This window comes from Pan paniscus, chromosome 6, assembly GCF_029289425.2.
Source record: "Pan paniscus chromosome 6, NHGRI_mPanPan1-v2.0_pri, whole genome shotgun sequence".
Classification (NCBI taxonomy): Eukaryota; Metazoa; Chordata; class Mammalia; order Primates; family Hominidae; genus Pan; species Pan paniscus.
The window spans coordinates 4,816,120-4,839,680 of record NC_073255.2 but is presented as its reverse complement, the minus strand read 5'-3'; the positions used below and the strand labels follow the sequence as shown (position 1 = coordinate 4,839,680).

The window sequence follows — 23,561 nt, the reverse complement described above, 5'->3', positions numbered from 1 at the left end:
AGAACTGTCTATTCCAGAAGCTGGGCCTGGGGAACTGGGTTGAAGCAGCCACGGGAAGGAGCCCTTTTGCCTGTAGCTGAGTCTCATTCTGGTCCCTTAGATGTGTCCTCGCTTGTGCCCCTGAAGTTTGCTGTTGCACTGGGGTTCACCTCAGGGATCAGACCTGTTGGGAAAACGGAATGAATTTAGTAGGGTATGGCCACCCCAGAATCTTCTCCAAATAAACACTGGTGCCCCTGCCCTCCCTTGGACCAGCCAGCCTCCTAGAATAAGCATGGGAGTGGATTCCAGAGCTGACAGGTGCTGCGGCAGCGACCACAGTGACGGGTGAGTGGGTGGGAATTGCCTCGACTTTCATAACCCAACTCTACATCTGTCAGCTGGCCTAGCGGCCCCAGCCCTGGGTTAGAGACAGCAGAAAAAATGGCTGTCCTGGTAGCCTCAGGAGCCACTGTGTCCAGGACAAGGCCTGTCCCGTCAGCAACACATCATCTAAATCATATATTGGGCTCTGCAGGACTGGGAGCAGATGGTTACACTGGAGACCACAGCCGTGGCTGCCACCCCTCATGGTATGAGCCCTCCAGGCACACGGCTGTATATGCGTGTGCACGTCTAGGCACATCCTGGCATGGGGCCCATGCACGGAGGATTTGCCTGTCTCCAGTCCCTCCTCCACTTTCACCTAACCTCAGGTGTCCCCTCCCCCTGGAGAGCCTGAAGCCCTCTGGTTTGGAAGGGAAGGACATGTGGGTGAGGGGGGCTGAGCATCGAAATGATGCTGGGATCTACAAGGAGGGACTGAGGAGCCAGGTAAGAGCCTCCTGCCCCCGCACATCCACCTTCGCATCTCCTCCCTGGCCTGCAGGCCGGGACGTGCTGGCCCTCTCCATTGCCATGGAGTGGGGATTGGGGAAAGCAGGGCAGGACCAGGTAGAGAACGGGTTGGAACAAGGGTGGGGCAGGGTCTGGCCGTCCTGCCAATGTGCTGTGCCTTGGAGAGGGGAGAGGAGGGAGGAAAGTGAGGAGTGCATGGGAAACAAACCCAGGCAGGCTCTCAGCACTGGGCAGAGGGAAACCTGGCTGCTCCTCCCACAAGCAGCCGAGCAGGAAGGGCACAGGGAGCCTGGGCAGCTTCGTCTACAGGGTCCCCACACCAGAGCATGGAGTGAGCCCTGGGAGGGGACCACTGTCGAGTCTGTGGAAATCTGGGGAGTCTGTGGAAATCTGGGCTTTGTGGCCTGGATTCCTCTCAGCTGAGAGTGGGCAGGGGCAGCTGAGGGTTCCAATAGCATTTCCCTACAGCCCGACAGAGTAAGTCTGAGGCCCAGAACCTCAGGCTTCAGAGGACAGCGCCTGCCAGCCACTGAAGCCCAGGGCTCCCCGCCCTGCTTCCCCCACCCAGGTGTCCCACCTGAGTAGACATCCAGGCCGGGCATCCTTGGTCGTGCACTCATTCAGAGAGCTGACAGGTTTGGCTTTGAGTTCCGGGCTCAGACTCTGGGCTGCAGAGCAAGGGAATAACCACTGTTAGCCCGGCCCAGACCATCTGCAGGCGCCAGGTCTGGCTGCTCCTTCCTCCAGCTTCTGGAGGCTCAGCACAGCCTTAGGCAGCCTGGCCATGCCAGGCCCTTCCCACGTGGGGGTGTGGGGCGGGCTGAGCACTTGTGGGCAGGTTTTTCCCCCATGCGTCCTGCCTCTTAGGAAACTCCTCACAGGTGAGTTAAGAAAGGCTGAGCCTTTCTTAGGAGGTGGGGGATTCTGGAATGTCGAACAACTCAAGATCCCTTTGGGCTTCTGGGAAGACAGACTCCTGGGAGGAGAGTCCAGGGGAACCAGCGACAGAGCTAGGATCCCAGACACATTCCCTGAACACACTGTCCACACGGAGCCTCAGCAGAGCACGCAGACCACGGAAGAAATTCCAAAGGGTTGTCTGTATATATTCCTCCAAGTAGAACCTGGCTTGCTTACTGTCTGCAAAACAACTCGAGGGTGGTGACATTCAAAGTTGTCTGAGGACTAGAAGGTTAGAGAAGCACCCAGATCAGACAGAACAGAGCCTGGAAAGCCCTTGGAGGAACACAGTCCATGAGGATTCTGGCAGGAAGGGCTTGGGGGCCGTCTGAGTGGCAGACTCCAAAAGGGGCAGAACAGGACCAGGACACAGCTGGGAGTTCAAAACTGGCCCCATCTCTGCTAATTAGCTGTGTGATCTTGGGCAAGTTGCGTAACCTCTCCAGGACCTAAATTCTTTGAGAAAAAACAGTAAGTCCCACTTCTTGGAGGTTAGAGATGCTAACTGTGAAACCTCCCTAGGATGCGTAAAACACTAGGGGCCCAGGAGCGTGGGGCCCAGGAGCGTGGGGCCCAGGAGCGTGGGGCCCAGGGAGTCGGCCGCCCTCCCCGCATCCTTCCCCTGAAGCCCACCTGCAGTGCTGCCCAGGGCTCGCCACCAGCTCTCAGCCTGCTCTTCGGACGATGCTGCAAACAGGATCTCTGCCCCACTGGTCAGCCTGGCACCCACACAGTCACAGGTCAAACTCCACTGTCCCTTTGGGGACCCCCATGCCTCCAGCCCCCGCTGAGCCAGGTGGCTGCTGGGGGCGATGCCGGAGTCCATGTCTCTCCGCTCACCTTAAGGAGAATGTGTGTTTCCTGCCATGGCGGCCCTGCAGCCTCACACCGGGCTCCCGTGAGGTCAAGGAGGGCTATGGAAGCTACTTTCTGAGGAGAGATGAGAGGCAGGGGTCACTGCGGCCATCTCAGCTTTTCCCTGTGGGGTCCCTCTGTCCTGGGGCCCCTCTGCCTTGTTTCCCAGCACCCTGATGTCTGCATCTCCCCTACCCCGCTTGGTACCTCCGCTGCCATCCTCTCATCCAGGAACAGGCTCAGAGAGCTGCCCTGCAAGGTCCCGCGGCAGCTGTCCCAGGAGCTCGAGCTAGGCTGTGGAGAGGAGGCGGGAAGGTCGCATGAGCCACACGCAGGAAGCCAGAGCTAGGGCCTGTCCACGCCTCACCGTGTGTGTGGAGCTTCCCAGGAAAAGCGGTGGATTGGACCAAAGTCCCAATGGGGAAAGGGAAGCCACAGAGGGGCTCTGACGGGAAACCAAGCAGAAGGGGAAGAGCAGGTGGGGAGGAGGAATCCCAGCACCTCCTGGGGGGGTGGGTAGGTGGGGGCGGTGGCAGAAGCTGGGAAGGGTCCCAAGGAGCCAAACTGCCTGGACAGCATGGTGGGGGGTGGCATCTGCCCAAGTTCACAGTGCAAGGGTGCCAGGCCCAGGTGGCTCTTCGAGCCACTCAAGTGCTGCTGCAAGTGGGGAGCTGCCTGGAGAAGGAATCTCCAGGCACTCACCTGCCTCCCGCCAGGCAGCAGGTGCTGCTTGAACTCCAAAGACCCCTCCATGGTGGGGGTACCCTTTGCATCCTGAAAATGCAAGATGGGGCCCAGAAATGTCAGGACCAGCACCCTCAGGAAGGTGGGCAAGGCACCCACTGCCCCCGGCTCTCTCTATTCCTCCCATCCAAGTACTAACCAGGCCTGACCCTGCTTAGCTTCTAAGATCAGATGAGATCGGGCATGTTCAGGGTGGTATGGCTGTAGACAGCCATCTTTATTCCTAATGACCTTCAGCTCCTGTGCCCGGGCTCCCAGCACTGGCTCCAGGGTGTGGGCCCTCACCCCCACAGCCCCAGCCCCACTGCATGCTCCAGGGAGACCACGGCGGGGGTGCCTGCAGCCCCATGGGGACACCTGCCTGGGGGTCCCTCGTCTCAGCCAGCTGTGCTCCTAGCCCCTGGTGTCCAGAGGGCCTCCACTGAAAGGATGTCAGCGAGCTGCCAGCTCTCCCGGGCTTCAGCTCCTGTGGCTGCAGCAGGAGCTCCTGTTCCATCTTGGGGAGTGGGCAAGGTGAGCCAGGTCAGGGAGACCAGCCACACCTCGGGTTCCCGTCTACCTCCCCTCCCCCAGCCCTCCCGGTCAGAGGGGGCCTGCCTCCCCATCACTAGCTCTTTCAGCTTTGGCTCTGGAGGCTCACACCCAGTCCACAATGGTGCCTCTCCCACCACCGCAGCTGGCCAGGGAAAGGAGCAGGTAAGGCAGGGCCGGGTGAGGGCTCAGTGCCCTGGGAGACACTGATTTGCAGGCTGAGAGGGACTGTTCCCCCACCAGCCCTCAGCCCCTAGCCAAGGCAGTCATCACCTCTGTCTTCTGCATTTGGGCAAACTTCTCTTCCTGGGCTGCCAGCAGCTTTTCTAAGTCCTGGTGTCTGTGCAGCAGCAACTCCACATCTGACACTGAGTGCTGGGGAGAAGCATGTTCAGGTGAGGCCCAGCTTAGGGGGGGCCCAGAGCCTGGTAGCCAGCTAAGGGGCAGGACCCCCACTCACCCCATAGTCGGGTTTCAGCAGGAGGCCCTCCCGGCAGGCCAGCCAGGCCTCAGCCTGCTCCAGCCTCTGCCGAAGCTTCCGCAGGCCCCAGCTCTCAGCACAGCGTTGCCAGCGCAGGGCCCAAGCCTCCTCCAGCTCCTGCAGGCACTCTACCACCTGGTGGGGAGGGGCTGCTATGGGTGACAGCTTGGGTAGGGCTCCCACCATGGGCAGGGCAGGGCTGGAGAGCCAAGTGTTAATGGAAGTGCAGAGGGAAGGCTGTGAGACCCACACCTGCCCCTTCCCAGCCTCTCTCCCTGCCTGTGCCCAGCCTTCCTTTCCCACTGGTTTCCATGCCTGTGAGGGGCCCTGAGGCCCTGGGCAATCAGGCTGTATCCCCAGCCCAACCCCAGGCCCACCCTCTGAGTTCACACCTCCGCAGACATGAAGTGGCTGTTGTCCACCAGCTGCTGTCCTTCCTGCCACAGGTCCTGGGCTTGAAGGCAGCACTCCCTGATTTCTTGCCCCAGCTCTTCATGCTGCCCAAGGAGCTGCTCAGCCCCCGCCAAGTCCTCAGCCAGCTCCTCGGAGGATGCCAGCTCCTGCCTCTCCTGTGCCCATGCTCTGTGGGGCAGGGAAGGGAGCTGTTGTCAGGGCTGGCTGGGGAGCAGGGGAGGGAGGGTCCAGCTCCCCCAAGAGCCAGGATACCCCCACCCCACAGGGTAGAGCTGAGCCGGCAGCTGAGGTAGGACACCTACAGCAGTTCCTGGCAGTGCCTGAGGAAGGCATGGCCCTGTGCAGCCTGCGCCAGCCACTGGCCTCGCTCCTGGGCCTTCGCCTGCATGGTGGCCCAGGCCTCCTGCACCTTGGCCAGGCCCCCCGGAGCTGCAGGATGTAGCTGGCCCAGTCGGCAGGCCTCCGTCTGTACCCGTGCCACCTCCTTCTCCATAGCTTCCAGCTCTCTCTGCAACCAGAGCATGAGATCAGGCCTCAGTCCCCCAATTGAGCCGATGCGTGCTCTGCATTCAGGAGCACCAGGCCTCTCTGAGGAACCACCTCCACTCTGCTGCACAAGCTGGGCCAAGTCCTAGGGCCCCTCGGGGAAGGATCTGGGTTTCTGGAGAAGACGCTGAAGCAGGCTGGGGTGGGAGGGCTGAGACAGATCCCCTCAGCCACCGCCTTCGGGCAGGGACTCAGACAGGCAGGCTGCAGGGCATGGGCCTCACCTCCAGGCGCCTGTGCTGTTGCTGCAGGGTCCGCACAGATGACAGGCTGTGGCCTCCGTCCTCTCCCTTCATCAGGGCCGTCTTCTCCTGCATCCTTCCCTGGAGCTCAGCCGCTGCCTGCTGAAAGCTGTGGACCTCATGGGCTGCAGCCAAGTTCTGGAAGAGGAGAAAGGACCTGCTCAGGGCTGTTCTCTGCTCCCAGGATTCCTTTCTCCCTGGAGACACGGTCTTCTGGGCCACCTCCTTTTGAACAAGGAGGACCATGGGGCTTGATGTGTCCCCAGGTACAGAAACCATCCTCCATGCTGCAGCCCTCAGTGAACGTGATGATATGAGTCTGCGGCAGGCCAGGGGGTGGGGAGGGCGGGGAGAGGAGAGGGCCTCGTGCATCTCAGGGAAAGGCAGACGCGAGGTGTTGGGTCCACGTGAGGGAGCAGGCCGGTTCTCGGGGATCTGGCTGGCCCTGGCAGTACCACCTGCAGTGCCTCTCATGGGGCTGGGGGACCAGGTCAGCTCAGGAGGCAGCCCCAGCCCAGGACCTACAGAGATGGAATGTCCTGGGCTGCAGCCAATTCCTGGAAGAAAGCTGAGCAGGTGAGGGAGAAGGCGCATTCACTTGAGGCCAGCAGGGTGTGTGTCTTGTTGGAACCAAAGCCTGTGGTAAGGAGGGCTTAGAGGGATTTTTTGAAGACTCTGACACCCCTTAGCTTGGCCCGGCCTGTGATCACCTACCTCTGTGCGGGCTTTTATTGCTTGGTCCAACCTCTCCCAAGCGGCCTCAATGCAGCTCCTCTGGGCTTGGATGTGGGGATAGCGCCTGGGTGCACCCCGCTCCAGGGTGCCTGCCAACTTCCTCAGGGCATACACCTTGGCCTGGCCCAGGCTCTGCACTTCCTTTCTGAAAGCATCAAACTTCTCTTCCAGCACCTGCAAAGGTATGGGGCCCAGCAGGGTCACTCGAGATGGTATCATGAGCTCTCAAAGCTCATGAAGAGCTCAGCAGACTCTGATGGCTCTGAAATCCCTCAGCCCAGGTTCTGGAACCATCGGGATCCTCCCTAGGACACCCTCTCCAGGCTCCTTTCTGCTGACTCCCCAGCAACCCTTTCATCCCAAGGCAGGCCTTCCTCAGCCTCTGCCCACTCCCCGTGAGGTTTGCTCAGGAGTAACTCACCTTGACACCCTCCAGGTCCTGCCCGTAGTCCTGGGACTCGGCGGTGGCCACCTTGGTGGTCAGTCAGGCGTCGAGGAGCAGGGTCTCTCGCTCCAGCTGGTGTAGCTGCAGCTGCTCCTGCAGGCCATGCCCCCTGGCCTCCGCCCTCCGCAGCAGCTCTGCGTGGGCCTCCCGAACTGCCTGCAGCTGGGCTAGCACCTTGGGGCTGTGGGAAGAGAGCGACAGTCTGGACTGCAGCCCTTCCTTTCCAGGCTGGAGCAGTCTCCTGCCATCTCTGTAGGGGGCTTCTCTCTGCTCCTTCCCAGATGGTGTGGCTTCCGCCCACCTTTCTGGGTTCTTCCTGCTCTCCAGGAGTGCTGCTGTCTGCTGCAGCCGCTCGATGCATGGGCTGAACGCTTCCAGGTCTCTCTTGGTGGCCTCCAGCCGCCGCAGAAGGGCCTGTGTGGCTTCAGCACTGTGGCCCATGTCCTCGCTGTCCAGGACATGGCCCCGCTCAGCCAGCCAGGATCCCGCCTCCAGGAGCTGGGGGTGACAGAGTGGAGATCCGTTTTCCCGGGGCACCCTCCAGGGCTCAGGATTTACAGCCACGATTCTCAGCCTGGCTGCACAGGGGAATCACCTGGGAGCTGTCATGCTCCCTCGGCCTGGCCCCACTCCTAAGCAGCCTCATCTGGTCCGGAACACAGCCAGGGCAGCAGTGTTTTGTAAAGGGTCCAGGTGATTGTTTTTTTCCATGCAAAATAGACATTTTATTCTTGGTTCATAGGCATAGATTTTGTCACTTAAAACCAAGTTTTAGCAAATATTCCTTGCAGTGTTTCTCCCTTTCATTTTTTAGCCTATTTACTTCAGTTTTCCTTCCTTTACAATTGTATTCACCATTGTGAAGTAATTGAGGTATAATTGTCTGAGTGAAGGTTCCAGGTGATTCTCATGTAAAGCCCTGGTTGAGAACCACTGATCTAGAGGGAAAAAAGACAAAAGCCAACCCAGCCAGCAGCTGTGTTCTGGGAAACATGTGGAAGGAAGCCCTTGGGGGCAGGAGACCACTGAGTGGAGGAGACGAAAGGTGCCCAGGCCAGGAGCCCCGGAGTGACCTCCCGGCCGCACTCGCCCTGTGTTCCAGGCCTGCCTGCTGTGCCCTGCCCATCACTCCCCTCACCTCAGTCAGAAACTGCTGGGCCTCCTGAGCCTGCTGCAGCAGAAGCCGCCTCCGCGCCGCCTCTGCCCGCAGGTGGGCCATGGCCTTCTCCAGCTGCTGCACCCGGGCGGCCACCTCGTGGGCGGCAAAGTGCCCAGCACCACCCGGGTCAGAGCCTCGTGGCTGCTCATCTCACTCTCCAGGTTCTGTGGGGGAGGAGGCAGGAGGATGCGGATGTCGCTGACCCTTGGGGGACTCCCACAGTTGTGCTTGAAGTTTCACGGGACCCCACTAACTTGTCCCCAAGGAGTTCCCTGTCCCCATGACTCCCAAAGAATCCAGGGCATCCCCAAAGCCCCCACAGGCAGAGAGTTCCTGGCTGGGCCACAGAGAGTGCCATTTCCTTGGCTGAGAAGCCCTGCTTACGTGCGAGGCCGGCCCTCCCCGGGTGGGCCCACACCTGGTGCTGCTCCTGCAGGTGCCGCACCGCACTCAGGCTCTGGCCATAGTCCTGGGCAGCGGCCAGAGGCAGCTTCTCCTGCACCCAGGCACCTGGTGCTGCTCCTGCAGGTGCCGCACCGCACTCAGGCTCTGGCCATAGTCCTGGGCAGCGGCCAGAGGCAGCTTCTCCTGCACCCAGGCACCTGGTGCTGCTCCTGCAGGTGCCGCACCGCACTCAGGCTCTGGCCATAGTCCTGGGCAGCGGCCAGAGGCAGCTTCTCCTGCACCCAGGCACCTGGTGCTGCTCCTGCAGGTGCCGCACCGCACTCAGGCTCTGGCCATAGTCCTGGGCAGCGGCCAGAGGCAGCTTCTCCTGCACCCAGGCCATTTCCTCGTCGGCGTCCCTGAAGAACTTCAAGAGGAGGCTCCGGGCCTCCAGGGCCGTCCTGCGCTCCTGCAGGGGCTCCCTCAGGCTCTTGAACCTGCAGCGGTGGAGGGTGGGACCAAGGGAGGCAGGGACCAGGGTGTCAGTATTAGGGATACCTGGTGACACAGATCACCCAGCTGTGGCCCTCACCATGGGCAAGGGGAGAAAGTGAGAAGACATCAGTTAAGAGGGCAGGGGTGGGGGTCCCTCCAGGAAGGCAGGGAAGAGAAGCTGAGGGCACGAGTGGATCTACCTCTGAAGCAGCCACTGGGCCTGTTCTTCCACATCTTGGGCAAGGCAGTGGCCTTCCCTCACAAAGGCCTGGGCCTGGCCCAGCAGTGCCTCAGCCTGCCTGGCCTTCTTGTCCACTGCTGCCTCCAGCTCCCTCTGTGTGCCCAGGAGCTCGCCCACCCCAGGCAGGGCCTGGCCCACAGTGGGGGCTCTCAGCTCAACCTCGATGGGCTCCAGCCAGTTCTCCAGTTCCTCCATGCTCCGCCGCAGACGCAGGGCCTAGGGTAGGAAGTGAGGTAGGCAGGAGGGGAGTGGCCTGGAGCCCGGCCAGCCACCCCTGGGCCTGCACAACCTCACCTCACAGGCCTTCTGGAGCTTGGCCACCTTCTTCTGGGAGTTGTCTTGCAGCTCACCCCAGAGTGCTCCCAGCTCCTCCAGTCGCTCCTGGATGGCCTCCGAGGCTGGGTGGCCCCCCTGCAGCAGCCTCTGTCCCTCCTGCAGCCACAACATGAAACACACCTTGTGGACTCAGGACTGCCGGTACCAGGGCACTTGTGTTGACTCTGACCACCAGCACTAGAGCTGCAGAGTCCCTGCGGTCCAGCTGCATGATCTTGAGCAACTTTCTTTACCTAAGCCTCATTTTCCTCGTCTGTATCATAGAGAAAATAATGGTTATTTTGTTTAAATGAGATAAGTCATATAAAATACTTAGCAGGGTGATTTATATCAGAGGGAGCCAGCCTGGGGTCAGGACCTGCCTTTGCAGGTGGAAAAGAGAATGTTTTAAAAAGTGCTATGCTGGGCACAGTGGCTCATTCCTGTAATCCCAGTACTTTGGGAGGCTGAGGCAGGTGGATCGCCTGAGCTCAGGAGTTTGACACCAGCCTGGACAACATGGCAAAACCCCATCTCTACCAAAAATACAAAAAAGTAGCTGGATGTAGTGGTGTGGGCCTGTGATCCCAGCTACTTGGGAGGCTGAGCTGGGAAGATCACTTGAGCCTGGGAGGCGGAGGTTGCAGTGAGCTGAGATCTTGCCACTGCACTCCAGCCTGGGTGACAGAGCAAGACCCTGTCTCAAAGTGGCTATGTTTTGACTCTTTCGCTCACAGGACTGGTGGCTATGTCCTGTTCACATCAAAATGTTATCTTTAAAATTACTGAAAAGGTGCCATTTTTGGAGAGGGTGCCCGCCCCCCCCCGCACCGCCGGAAAGCAACTTCTTCTCACTACACTTCTGCCTAAACAACCGCTTAGCCAGGTGCCTGCACACAGAAAGTACTGGATAACGCTGGCCACCGTTACTGTGGTTCAGCACCAGCTCTGGGGCACTGTCCTGTGTTCTGCCTGGAGAGCTGTCCCACCACCCTCCTGCCTGCAGGGCCTCACCCGCTGCAGCTCCTGCTGTTGGTGCATGCTCGCGTCCAGCTCCGCCTGGAAATTCTGCTGCTTCTGTAACTGTGCTGGCAGCATGGCTGTGTCCAGCAAACCCTCCTCCAAGGCCACCAGGTTCTTCTCCCTCAGCCACGCAGCCACCTGGGCACGTGGGGAGGACAGGCCTGCTGTCCAGGGCTTTCCCCTTCCCCTGACCTCTGAGATACCCCAGAGGAAGGGTGGCCTTTCCCTGGGTCGACTCCTTCCCCACCATGACCACCTCCCTCTCCAAGTGAGGTGAACCTCCTGGGAGTCCTGCAGGAAGGCCTGCAGCTGCCGGAGCCCCTCCAGGCGATGGCGGCGGGTCCCGGCTTGCCTGAAGAGCGCCTCCTTCCTGCCAGGAGGAGAGGCTCATGGGCCTGGAGCCATCCCCAGGGCCAGGTGGGGTGCCCGTCCAGCCTAGGCTTTCTCGGGTATGAATATACTCCGAGTCTGGAGTTTCCTTTGGAATAAAGGTACATTGCACTCCCCCTCTGTATTTGTGTCTGTTATGCGCCGGATTTTGTACCCCCAAGTTTGTTTTTGTTTTTGAGACAGAGTCTCACTCTGTCACCCAGGCTGGAGTGCAGTGGCACAATCTCGGCTCACTGCAACCTCCACCTCCCGGGTTCAAGCCATTCTTCTGCCTCAGCCTCCCGAGTAGCTAGGACTATAGGCTCACACCTCCAGGCCCAGCTAAATTTTGTATTTTTAGTAGAGGCAGGGTTTCCCTATGTTGGCCAGGCTGGTCTTGAACTCCTGACCTCAAATGATCCACCTACCTCGGCCTCCCAAAGTGCTGGGTTTACAGGCGTGAACTACTGCACCCAGCCTGTACCCCTGAGTTCTTATATTGAAGGCCTAACTCCAGAAGTGTTTTTGGAGACAGCGTCTTTAAAAGAGGTAATTAAGTGAAAATGAGGTCATATGGGTGGGTCCTAATCCAGTGTGACCTTGTGAGAGGAGGCAACTGGGGCAGACACAAGCACAGGGGGACGATCTGCCTCCTGCAGGAGGGCAGAAGCCAGGGGCTAGAAGTCAGGGTGGCACTGTGCTGGGGGAAGCTGAGCCTGCCAGGAACCACCTAAGGTGACTGGGGGAGGGGGTGGTGACAGAGACCAGCAAAGCAAAGTTTGCATTCTGTTAATTCAAAGACCTCCACAGGTACCCAGGTGTGGTCCACCTGCAAGAATGGAGAGGGGGTGGCCCCGACCACTGCCAGGACACCAGCACAAGGAACCATGGCATTTGTGGGTGCTGGTTGGCTCTCTGATCGGCTGAGAAGGACAAAAGCCCCCACCAGCTTGGGATCTGGCTTTTGACCGTACCTGCCTTGATCTAAAAGTCTGAGGAGCTGCATGAAGCAGCCAAACCTGATGAGCTTTTACAGGGAAAAAAAACTGCAGAGCTGGGGTCTCATGGGCCATGCAGGTCACATGCATCTGTGTCTGAACTTCAGTTAGATGAGCTAAGACTTCTGCTAGCCTGCCTGTGGGGCCAGCACAGTGCTTTCGTCCTCATCACAGCCGTTAAAGCCCAGGATGTGAGGCTCAGCTGCCGTGAGGAGGAACTTGTCTGAGTCCTGCCATTAGTGGGCAGCACAGGGACTCAGGACTGTGACCCTGGAAGGCCGATGCTTGACCTCTGTGCCCTGCGACCTTCCGTTTCGTGAGATGATTTCCTCTTGGTCTCCTAGCATAAGCCTCCTTTAAACTCCCTTTGATCTCAACTGAATGAAGAAGGAAGTGGGATTTTCCACGTGGTGTTTGATGTCCATAACAGGCAGACACATTGCAGGGCCAGGGGTGGTGGGGACCCCCGGCATCTGACCTCAGTCCTTGGACAAGGCTGGTGAGCCTGGGCCAAGTAGTGGAAGGGTGGGAAGGGAAGAACCGGGATGCCAGATGCCTGTGCCAGCCTGCCCACAGCACCCCTCACACCCCAGAGCCACCACTACCTCAGAAGCATGGCCGGGCACCTGTCCAGGGCACTCTGGGCCTCGGGGTGCCCACCCTGGTGCAGGCCGCGGGCCGTGGCCTCCAGAGCACTGATCTTTCCCGCCTGCACCTCCAGGTCCCACTCCAGCATCTTGTGCTTCCACAGAAGGGGCTCCATGGGGGCCAAGGGGTCCTGGTGGGAGTGGGGAACCCAATACTGTCCATGAGCCTCCCCCTCCCATCCCAGGCTACCTGCCTTCCCACCTAGAACCATCCTACCAAATGCTCATCCACAGAGCGGCTGCTCCGCCCAAACACATCCCTCACATCCCTCAAGGCTGTTTCCAGCTTTAGGACAGTGATTCCCAGCCAGGGGAGGCATTTGGATTAGGGATCAAGAGCCAGAATCTCTGAGGCAAGCAGAGCTTTTTCATGTAAGGTGAAAGCTCCCTCCTCTGCACTCCCTGGAGGACCATGTTAGTCCCCAGTTATCCTCTGAGGTCTCCTATAAGTTACACTCGTCTGCTTCAGGGTTGGGGCAGTGGCGGGAAAAGCCAACCTCTACGCATTTGGGAAGTGAGGAGGGCAGGGGTGAGGTGGCAAGAATGGGTCAGGCCCACACAGGCACTCTAGAAGCTCCTTGGTGTTCGCGGTGGGGCCTGCCCACAGCTGCATGGGAACTGCTCTAGATGACGGGTAAGTAACTGCCCAGTGACGGATGTGGCCCAGGGTGGGGAGATGGCCCAGAAGGGGAGGATCCCTGGCCTAGGGAGCTCAGGCAGCACTGGCTGGTTTGACCCCTAATGCTGCTCTTGTAATTCCCCCCTCCTGCCCATTCCTGCTGGGCACCTACCCATAGACCCTCACTGGCTAGGGAGTCTTCCTTGCTGCAAAGCCAACGTTCCATCTTCTCCACTGAGCTCAGAAACAGCTGAGAACAAAGGAAAAGACAAGAGACAGTCGGTGGAGGGTCCAGCCACTGCAGTTGGAGTGACTGTTCCAGTGGCACAGGTTAGGGAACCAGGGTCCTGGAAGGCAAGAGTGCTGAGTGGTGGGGAAGTCCCTGGCACAGCAGCCCCTCCAGTCTTAGCCTTGACCAGAGGCTGTGGGGTCAGCGCAGGCCCTGTTCGGGGGGGCAAGATGCAGGCTGGGGATGGGACTGTGCCTGCCTGTAGCTCCAGGGCCTGCTGCAGCTGTAGCTGATGCTCCTGCCAGGCCCCTTCCAGGCTGCTCAGCTCCTGTTCTAAGCCAGCCAGCACCTGGCGAATGTCGGAGCTGAAGGGGTGCCCCGCTGTGAGCAGTCGCTGCCCAGTGCTTCGGGCCAGGCTGATGCTGTCTGTCCAGGAGTCCAGCTCGGCCTGGAACAGGACTGGGCTCAGATCACTGGGGGCTGGAAGCAGCCCAGCAGGCAGGAGAGAGGTGGGGAAGCAGCTGAGGAGTGGGAGGCTGGAGGAGATAGGCAGGGCGGGACACTCAGGAGGCCCAAGAGCAAGGAGATGAGAGGAAGGGGAGGGCAGGGCGGAGCTGAGAGCCTGGGAAAGGCTTGGGCCAGCTGCCCATTCACCTTGCACTCCTGATGCTCTTCTAACATATGCCGGGCTTCCACAGGGCTGCGAGGAGCGGGACTTGTGTCCATCTGAGCCCGCAGCCTCTGGGCACTGACCAGCAATTCCTGCAGCGTTGCCTGGAGTTTCTGAGCTTGGTGCAAGGCATCCAGCGCCTCCCTCCTGCCCACAGAGCTCATCAGCTAGTCATCAGGCCTTCAAACCCCTCTCCCCCATGCCCACTGGTGTCTTCTGTCCCTTAATCCCCTCAACCACAGGAGGGCCCACGGGCTGGGAGTTACTGGGAGGACAGTACAGTTATTTGAAGGGTGGAGAAGGAATCCTAGGGGAACACAGGGGCTGAGGGGAGCTGTGGGGACTGAGATGCTGGAGGATGGGTCGGCGAGGGCAAGGCCTGCGGGTTCATACCGCTTCTGGGCCCTGCTCCGGAGCTGCCACCAGCTCTCAGCCACCTCCTGCTGCCTGTGCCTGAGGCCGTGGGCTGCCTCAGGGCTTCTTTGGCAGAGGCGGCCCACTTCACGCTCTAGGGACTGTGGGGGAAGCCGGGGTCAGAGGCTGGGGCAGGGGAGCTCTGGGCCACCCTGGCATCCCAAAGCCCCTCCTCCCCACTTGTGCCCAGGGTCCTACTGAGGAGATGCCCTGGGCCCAGCTCTACAGCCAGCTACGCACCTCCACCTGGGCCTGGATGGGGTGCACTTCCCGCTCCAGCTCCTCGTGTTTCCGCAGCAGCCTCTGCACGCTCTCCAGATCTTTCCCACAGTCCAGGGCCTGGATCAGGGCTTCCTGGAGGAGGGGCACGGCCAGTTACCTGCTGGGCCTTTGCTTCGGCTCCTCCTTCCTGGCAAAGGGCCCAACCAGTGACTTCTGTGTGCACAGCAAGTCCCTAGCGTGATTTCCTGGCCCCGACTTTGAGGGCCAGAGATCTCTTCCTTATGTGAGGGGGACGATTCTGAGGAGCAACTCTGGATTTGGAGTCTCCTCTGAGGGAAGAACCTCACGTGTGTGCTGCTTCCCTGTACAGTCTCACTCAACTCTCATCCCTTGAGGAGCGAGAAAGAAAATAGAGCAAGGATGGACAGTCAGGCCTATGCCGTCATTTGAGGGCAGAAGCCAGCGGAGGAAACAGCCAGGCATGCCCAGCACAGGCAGCAGCACCTGTTTCACACAAGGGCTTCCTAGACTGGGTTCTAACTCTGCCAGATTCCAGCCCGGGGCTCTGTGGTTATGTACACAGTCCCAGGGCAAACCTCCCGAGGGTTTGGGCTTCCTCAGGGATGGGAGGAAACAGAGAGTTTGTTTTCTGGCCTCTGGACCTGCCATGTATCTGGGGACCAGATCTGGGGGAGAAAGGAGACAGGGAATCCCCCACTGAGCTTGCAATGGGTGCTTCTATGGTCCTGAGTTGATCCCGAGGGCCAGCCCATCAGATGTCCCTGGTGCAGACTGCTGGGACCCACCTCCAAGTACCCAGCTGAACAGGAGAGGCCAGTGAGGGGGGAGACGCATGGGAGACTCTAGGCAGCGCCCCCTCCCCTGACTGCATTTGCTCACAGCCCCCACCGGGACCTCTTTCCACCACGTACCTTCTCCTGAATCCTCTTGGTGACATTGTCCAGCTCTCGGGACAACACGTGTATCTCCAAGGCCCCTTCGAGCTGCTGCTGGTACCAGAGCAGGTTGCCATGGAAACTCGCCCACCTGGCCAAGGGGTGGTGGTGTCATGTGGAGCCTGAGGTGGCCTTCCACCCCTCTTCCCGGCCCTTTGGTTCTCCCCAGCCTGGGACTGGCCTGTTGTTGAGCTGGCTTCGCCGCTGGCAGATGATCTTGACTTCCTCAGGGTCCCGGTTCTTGAGCTGCAGTGACAAGTCACTGATGCTCCTGATGCAGGCATCACCCACTGTGTCCTGCAGGGGAGGTATGGGTGAGGGCATTGGCACCCCCCACGCAGAGCCCCTTCTTCCCACCTCAGCAGGCACTGGAAGCATGCCTGGGCCCCGGAGCACGAGGAACTGCATATTTGGGCAGTGGGAAGAACTGCCTCCTGCCTCCTCTACTGCGGCAGGTCCCTGAGGTCACCCCGTCCAGGTGAAGTGAGCAAGATCAGCTTGGAGCCTGCAGCCCCAGAGTCATCTCTAAGGCCAGAAAATAGGATCCCTGCACTGGGTACCATGTAGGAGGGGGAGAGTGGGCACATGCTCACTAACAGAGACTCTTGAGACGGAGTCTCCCTCTGTTGCCTAGTCTCCCTCTGTTGCACTGTTGTTATAGTGGCACAATCTCAGCTCACTGCAACCTCCACCTCCCTGGTTCAAGCGATTCTCCTACCTCAGCCTCCCGAGTAGCTGGCACTACAGGTGCCTGCCACCAAGCCTGGCTAAGTTTTGTATTTTTCGTAGAGACGGGGTTTCACCATGTTGGCCAGGCTTGTCTCAAACTCCTGACCTCAAGTGATCTTCCCGCCTTGGCCTCCCAAACTGCTGGGATTACAAACATGAGCCACTGTGCCCAGCCACAGAAACTTTTAAAATGAAAATTCAGCTTCTTGGTTGAAGAGAAGCAAAGGGAGGTTGTGGAATGGAACAGTGAGCTCTGGCTTCCTGGGGTTTGGGTGTCCCCACCCCAGGACTCGTCTGAGCTGAGGCTGGTGCTGCTTGGACACTGGATGGGGTTTAAAGGTACACAGGGAGGGGGTTCACCGCAGGGTGTGGTTGCAGATCTCCTGCGTCTGGCATCTGTAGAGCTTGTTTAAATTTCCAAAGCACTTTCCTATGAAGTGCCTCATGCAAGGTAGGCAGGGAAGGACATTCCCCTCCTTTTATAGATGCCGGAGCAGAGCTCAGAGGCTAACCTGGCTCCTTTGTGGCAGAGCCAGGATTCAAGCCCAGCTCCTTTAGAGTCTAGCTCTCTTCCTACTGCAGCATCTGGCACAGCGTCTGTGAAATTCCACCATTAACAAGGGATGTCTTAGGTGTAAGCACTGCCGCCTCTTAAAAAGTAATACATACATGTACCGGGGGACAAGGTTAGCACATTTGGTCTTTAACACCTGATTGTCAATACATTTGCCATTTTTTTCCCCTGTATACCACATAAGAGAAATAGATGTTTGGTGTGTGTATGTGTGAGGGGGCGGGTGTGGGGTGAGGAGAAGACGCTGAGACGCCGAAATAGTCACACTGAAGGTGGGCGCTGATTATCTGCCACACCCAGGCATATGTCCTATCTTTTTAAGATTTTTTGAAATAATTATAGATGCCCAGGAAATTGCCAAAGTCCTGCAGAGAGGTCCCTGTGCCCTTCCCCAGCTTCCCTTACAGCAGCATCCTATATAATGATAACATTAAAACCACAAAGCTGACGTTGGTGTAATACTACCAACTAGACCAGACCTCATTCAGATTTTATTAGTTTTTGCAAGTACGCATCTGTGCGGGGCAGTGGGGGATAGGTCTATGCAGTTTTATCACAGCTAGAGACTCACGTACCTGCCACCACACACGTGCTCTCTTACCTCTGAGGTGGGTGCTACCCCCATTCTAAAGAGGAAGGAGTGAAGGCGGGTGAGAGGAGGGAGCCTGCCCGAGGGCGTAGGAGGAGCAGGCATGGTGCCCACGCCCTGCTCTACAGCCCACACTCTTTCCCTGCTCTCAGTTGGATTTTCAGTGCGGGATGCATGGCCAACCTCTACCCAGCAAGGCCCCCTTACCCCGGCCGAGTTTCCTCGGAACTCGCAGAGCCGCCGTCGGAGCTGCAGGCAGTGCTCCAGGTCCTGGCCCAGGTCACCAACATTCATCTTCACCTCCTGTGAAGGCCGAGGGTGGGGAGGGAGCGCTCTGAGCACCAGCCCAGGCTCCTGGCACCTGCTGCTGGGGATCCCTCCTGTCAAGGGAGGGCTCCTCCCCCCATCTCTCAGCCCCCACCCAGCTGGGGCTACACCTTCCCTGGATCCAGGCCTCTGCAAGGTCCACTCTCTGCAGGAACTCCAGGAAGTTCCGCCTGTCCTCCAGCTCCTGGCCCCTGAGGGCCATTGCCCGCCTCAGGTCCTCCCAGTGCTTCCGCAGGCCCTGCAGCTGCTGGGAGACCTCTCCGGCTCGAGGGTGACCCTGGGCCAGGAGAGCCTCTCCCTTCTGGAGGGAGAGAGGGGACACAGGACATCTTGCCTGCTGCACTTCCTCCTAAGACTGACATGGCCCCTGGGCCACACTTTGGGGCAGGCATGGGGCTGAGGGCCCTGTTGTTACCTTGGCAACAGAGGTCATGACCTCCTCATGGGCCTGGACTTCAGCCTCAAAGGCCTGGTGTTTCAGCAGGGGCTTCAGCTTATCTCTCAGGTCCCCAGGAGGGATCGGCTCCTTCAGCTGCTGGGCCCACGCCTGGATCCAGTCCTCAGCCTGGTGGGGGTGGGACATGAATGCTGCAATGTTCTGCAGCCTCAGGCCCCAGACACCACAGGCCTAGCCCCCAGCCATTCCCAGGAGGCTGGCCTCAGGGGTGGGGCGGGCAGCACCTGGTAAATGAGCCCTGAAGGTTCCAGCTCCGGAAGGTTGCTGCAGGAGGCAGCCGGGCAGGGCCTTGGGTGGGCTCTCGTTTTGGAGGTGTGGCCCCTACTCCTGGGGCCCTGGGCTGCTCTGCTCCCTTCCCCACCTCTCTTGCCCTGGCGCTGCTAGAGCTCGGGACACTGGTGGGGTCTCCACACAAAGGGGCTTAGATCCCATGTTCTGGGCTCCAGCACAGCCTCTGGGAAAGCCATCCACCCCCGAACCTGTTTCCGCCTCACAGTGTTGCGGTGTGAAGGCGGCTGAAAACTGTCGAGTGTGGTTCCAGTGGAAGGCCCTGGGCTGGGGGTGCCCTCTGACCTGGGTTGCGGCCTGGGTGAAGCTGGCCATCAGCAGGGAGGCATGCAGGGCGTGTCCCCGGCTCTCCGCCAGCTCCTTCACTCTCACCCGGCGCTGCAGCAGGATGGGAAGCCGGTCCCGCACCCAGGGGCGCTGGAGCGTCTTCAGCCGCTCACGCAGGGCTGCCTCCTGTGGGGCAGGGGCACAGCTGCTGCTCTCCCACCCTGGGCTGGGGCAGGGCCTGGCCTGCAGGGCTCACAGTCCTTTCTTTGAGGGCCCCGGAGCCCTTACCTCAGCCCCATATGGCTGAGGGGTGTCTGATCCTCCCAGCCACAAGCCAGACCAGTCTGCTCCCCAAGGACCACACGGTGTGGACAGAGCCGAATGCCCCGTGTGGGTCTCTGCAGTGTGGCCCATCTCCCCCTGGGCCCTCTTCTTGAGCCACACGTACAACTTGCTCAGTCAACCCCAACCAGGCCCCCAGCCTCGCAGGCTCATCAGCACTGCCTCCAGGAACGCACCAAGCGCCCCGTGACCCCCTTCAGGACTCTCTCCCAACCACCACATTCTGACCATGCCCAGGCCTCCTGACTCCATTACCTTCTTGTCCTGGGCAGTCAGAACCTTCAGGAAGACCTCGTGCTTGCCAATCAACTGCTCTACCTCTTCCACCGAGCTCCCCAAGGCACTGGTTTTCAGGGAGACCTGGATCCACAGAAAAGTCAAAGAGGCCACCAAGCCTTCCAGCCAGCCAGCCCCTCCAGTTGCAGTCTGTGCCCATGGGCACTCTGGGTATGGCAGGGCCTTAGGAGTGCCCACTGAGCTTGGCATGGAGCTGTGAGGAGTGGGAGTCCAGGTTGGGAGGCTGCGACACCTCAACCTCTGCACCATGTGGGGAGCATGACCAGCCTCTGGCCAACTTCCTCGGGGCTCAGTCTGGGATAGGGGCTGGGGATGTCAGTGGACGCTCAGGGGCCTCAGCACTTCACCATGGCCACCTGGAAGGACTTGTGCACAGCTGCCTCATATTAGAGAAAAAGCCAGAGAGGCGGGAGGAAAGGGACTGAGCAGAGAGGGGAATGGAAAGGAGGAGCAGGAGGCTGAGCGGAGTGTGAGGGCGGGAGGGGACCTGCCTCCTGGGGCACGAGGATCTCCTCCAGGCGGCCGCACTCTCTGAGGAAGAGCTGCTCCTGCTGCTCGGCCTGCAGCCTCTCTTGCTTCCGTGCCCAGGCCTGATACACCTGGTCCCGCTGGTCCTGCAGGGCTCGAAGCTCTTCCTGGACCTGGGGATGGACACATGAGGAGCCTCAGCTGGGGAGGGTGGTGTGGGTGAGGTGAGGACCGGATCCTGAGGGAAGCTCCTGAGGAGAGGCCAGCATGGCACAGTAGGATGGGGCACCAGGTGGCCAGGCACAAGCTTGGTCAGCTAGGGTATGTGGGGGCACCAGGGGAGCGGGCCCACCTCCTTGGTGGGTGTCCCTGCAGCAAGAAGTGCCTGCTGGCCCAGCTGGGTGGCCTGCTGCCACAGCTTCTCCCGGGCCTCCAGCTCCGCCCGGAGCCACTGGTGGGCACTGAGCTTCAGCGGGCCGCTGCTAGGCTCTTGCGAACTCTCCTCCACCTGCAGGTCCTGGCGCATGCGGGCTGCCCAGGAGGCGTAGTCACGCACCTGATCCCGGGGACACGGAGGGAGAGCCGGGTGAGGGCTGGGCTGGGCAGCAGGAAACCAGGTGCTGAGGCAACTGCAGCCCACCTGAGTCCACTCACACAGCCCAAGCCGACCTGGGTCAGGGCCTCGGGTGAGGCACGTGTGGCCCTTTGTCACTTGGTTTCTCCATTCTCATCCAACCCGATCCTCCCAGAACCACGAACCCCCTACATGAGCCAGACCCTCACCACGACACATCTCTGCCCTTTGTTCCTCCTGCCTTCCCGTCTCTACAGAGCTCACCTGGATGAGGCCATGAGAGGACTGGCGGCTAGCAAGATCAGCCCCATCAAGACTGCTTGATGGGGAAAGAAAGTTCACCTGCTCTTCAAAGGCCCCTTGGCCGCCTTTGCCTGGCAAAGCCTTCCCTGGTATTTGACATTGCACTGCTCTCCTTGTTCTCTGAATTACTAATTTAACCCTTACAGTCTTCTGCTGATTTGGGTACAACTATACAAGATTGGTGCTGGAGGGACTTCAGGCCCTTGTCCAAATATCTCATTGCATGGAGGAAGGAAGGGTAAATGGCACAAAGAGTCTTGTAAACTCTAAGTGCATGACAAACCCAGGGTTAAGTGCCTTGCTCAAGCTCACACTGCTAGCAAATCAGCAGTTAGGTCCCTAAACTCAAGCCTTTTTGCAGTGTCAGTTTGGGCCTCCTGGTCTGCCAGGTCCCAGGACAGTGGGATGCCGGGGACATCCCGTGGCCAGGACCTACTGTCCCAGTCTGATTCTCTGGGTTTCGGGCTCATCTCCCCAGGAAGCAGGGCTCCATGAGGGCAGCAGTTCCACTGTCCATAGCTTCTATATTGCCCTCCTCTCTCCACCCGTGGCTTCAGCAGGGAGCTGAAGACAGACATTAAATAGATACTGACTGATCCAGAGGTCATTGTCTAACATCTGGGTCTCCAGTTATGAGCTTTCCTGGGCAGTTCTTACTCCCAGCCCTGGCTGGGATGCTGCATGACTGCCCTGCCACTCACCTTGCTGGCACTGACCCAGACCCTAAGGTGTCACTGCTACGCCCATGTGCTCAGCCCCTGACCAGCCAGACTGACATCCCGTGTGCTTGTGCTCTCCCACCCGAGTCCATGCTTGTTCTCCCTCCGGAGCTGGAGGGCCTCATGCGTGCATGCCCATGCATGGTGCAGCACACACACGTGCACACACACGCCACCCAAGGGGCAGGAGCCCTCACCGCCGTGCGGAAGCGGGCCAGGAGGCGTGCCCGCTCCAGCTGGGCCCTGCACTGCTCCATGCCTCGCTGCAGCACTGCCCACGCCTGCGTCACAGCTTGCTGCCTCTGCTGCACCGCATGGGCCTGAGGCCCTGGACACAGCTTCTGCACCCTGCCTGCAGTCTCCAGCAGTTCCTGCAGCTGCGGGAGGGGCAGGGAACAGGGAGGCAAGGGTCATGTCCTCCTGATTATCTCGCAGATGTATCCCTCGCCTGGGAACTCTGGCCCCCTTGGGCCACGTCCTGCCATGCACAGTAGGCCCATGGGAGGCTCTGAGGGAGAGTGGAAAATCGAGAGGAACAGGCGGGCCAGCCTGAGGGGGCTGCAGGGGCCTGGGTCGGAGAGGCAGCCAGCTGGGCTCACCTGCCGCTCGGTGCCCACGAGTTCTCGCTCCAGCCCCTGGTGGCTTCTCAGCTGGGCCTCCAGCCCACGCAGGTCCCGTGCCACATTGTTGGGGAGGCTCGTGGCTTTCTCCTGAGGAAGGGAGAATGCCGAGGAGATGAGGGATGGAGGGTGGGCACTAAGCCTGGAGTGTATCCACTTCTAGCCACCCCTCCGGCTCACACCTGGACCTGGGTGAGGACTTCCAAGAGATCTCTGTGAACTCTGAGGGTGGTCTCGGCGTCTCGGAGCGCGTGGCCTCGGGCCTGGGTCAGCTCCCACAGCTCCGACCAGGCGGCCCTGCCCACGGCGTGTGGAAGACCAGCCGGGGATCAGCTGCCGGGCCGTCTCATTCCTCCCTCCCGCTAGGCCTGGTCAGCCCGCTCCTCTCTGAGTTGTATTGGGACTTGCCCAAAGCTCCTCCTTCTTAAAACCTCTCCCGCCTGTGGCCCTGCCTACGCACCTTCTTCCTGGGAGCCTGTCTTCTAGCTTTACCATGAATTCAGTGCTTTGCTGCTGTAATGCTCGGCACTGCATGGTATCTGTGCTGTGATACTCCTTACATCCTGTGCTTTGACTCATAGTGCGTCACCCAGGTTATGATCACAGACGCTTTGTGGGCAGAGGCCACATCTCTCCGTTCCTCGCTAACTCTGCAACTGGCTGAGCTCCTAAGGCTTCTGCCAGGCCAGGCTCTGGGCTAGGGGTTATGAGCAAGTCATGACCTTGCCTCAAAGCTCACAGGCTGGGAGTGGATCCAAATCAGCCAAGTGGACAGCTAGGAACCACACGAGTCATGGGCTGTCCCGAGTGAGCACAGGAGCTGGGGTAGCTCAGGGGAAGGCCCTGATGTCTGGCCCCACCATCTTCCCACAGCTCCTGCTCTCAATCCTGGGAGCAGGACTCTGACCTGCACACCCAGCCTCACCTCCCTTCACAGACCAGAGCCTGTGGCGGGCTCAGCTTCTCTGCAGCTAGGCCCCCTGCAGAGCCCTGTGGGCAGCCAGGGCCAGCGTGGCCCTCACAGCATGCCATCCCCTCTTACCACTCTGGGCCCTGCCTGCCCAGCTCCTTCCCCCAAACCCCATGCTGGCCTGGCCCGCTGGGCACTCACTGCAGATCTTGCTGCCTCTGACGGACCATGGGGCCAGCACTGTGCCCATGCTCTAGCAGGCTCTCTGCCAGCAGCCGGCAGGCGGCCACCCGCTGGCTGCCCATCTCCACTTGGTGCTGAAACTTTGCAAACTTGGTGCAGAGGTGCTGAGAAGAGGGGAGTGGGTGACAGGGTAGCCCCCGGCTGGTTAGGCGTCAAGCAGCCTGGGAATTGAGGCACCTCAGTGCCCAACTGGGTGATGTGGGCTTGGACAGCCACGGCGTCTGCCCGCTCCACTCAGGAGGCCCCACCTCAGCCAGGGCTCACCGCTCTGCTGCCACCTTCTTCCTCCGCCCCGCCAGAGCCAGCTTCCCCAACCCATAGGC

General features: G+C 59.9%; 1 protein-coding gene across 1 annotated transcript; it reads right to left on the bottom strand.

The window, feature by feature from the left end:
- Nucleotides 1–28: 28 nt before the first annotated feature.
- Nucleotides 29–21,722, bottom strand: LOC117981174 (spectrin beta chain, non-erythrocytic 5-like). The gene is given in 39 exon segments (XM_063606152.1): nt 29–163; nt 1,415–1,505; nt 2,431–2,516; nt 2,638–2,682; nt 2,684–2,727; nt 2,860–2,946; nt 3,355–3,426; nt 3,758–3,892; nt 4,201–4,302; nt 4,388–4,543; nt 4,801–4,990; nt 5,125–5,330; nt 5,593–5,748; nt 6,325–6,519; nt 6,767–6,971; nt 7,092–7,288; nt 7,929–8,068; nt 8,071–8,113; nt 8,644–8,830; nt 9,029–9,285; nt 9,364–9,501; nt 10,399–10,545; nt 10,687–10,777; nt 12,380–12,552; nt 13,213–13,290; nt 13,529–13,717; nt 13,924–14,086; nt 14,333–14,454; nt 14,594–14,707; nt 15,508–15,622; nt 15,713–15,828; nt 17,631–17,726; nt 17,845–18,051; nt 18,127–18,315; nt 18,868–18,948; nt 19,360–19,464; nt 19,893–20,042; nt 20,222–20,425; nt 21,663–21,722. Coding segments are annotated over 39 exon segments (5,145 nt in total). The 3' UTR covers nt 29–150.
- Between the last annotated feature and the right edge of the window lie 1,839 nt (nt 21,723–23,561).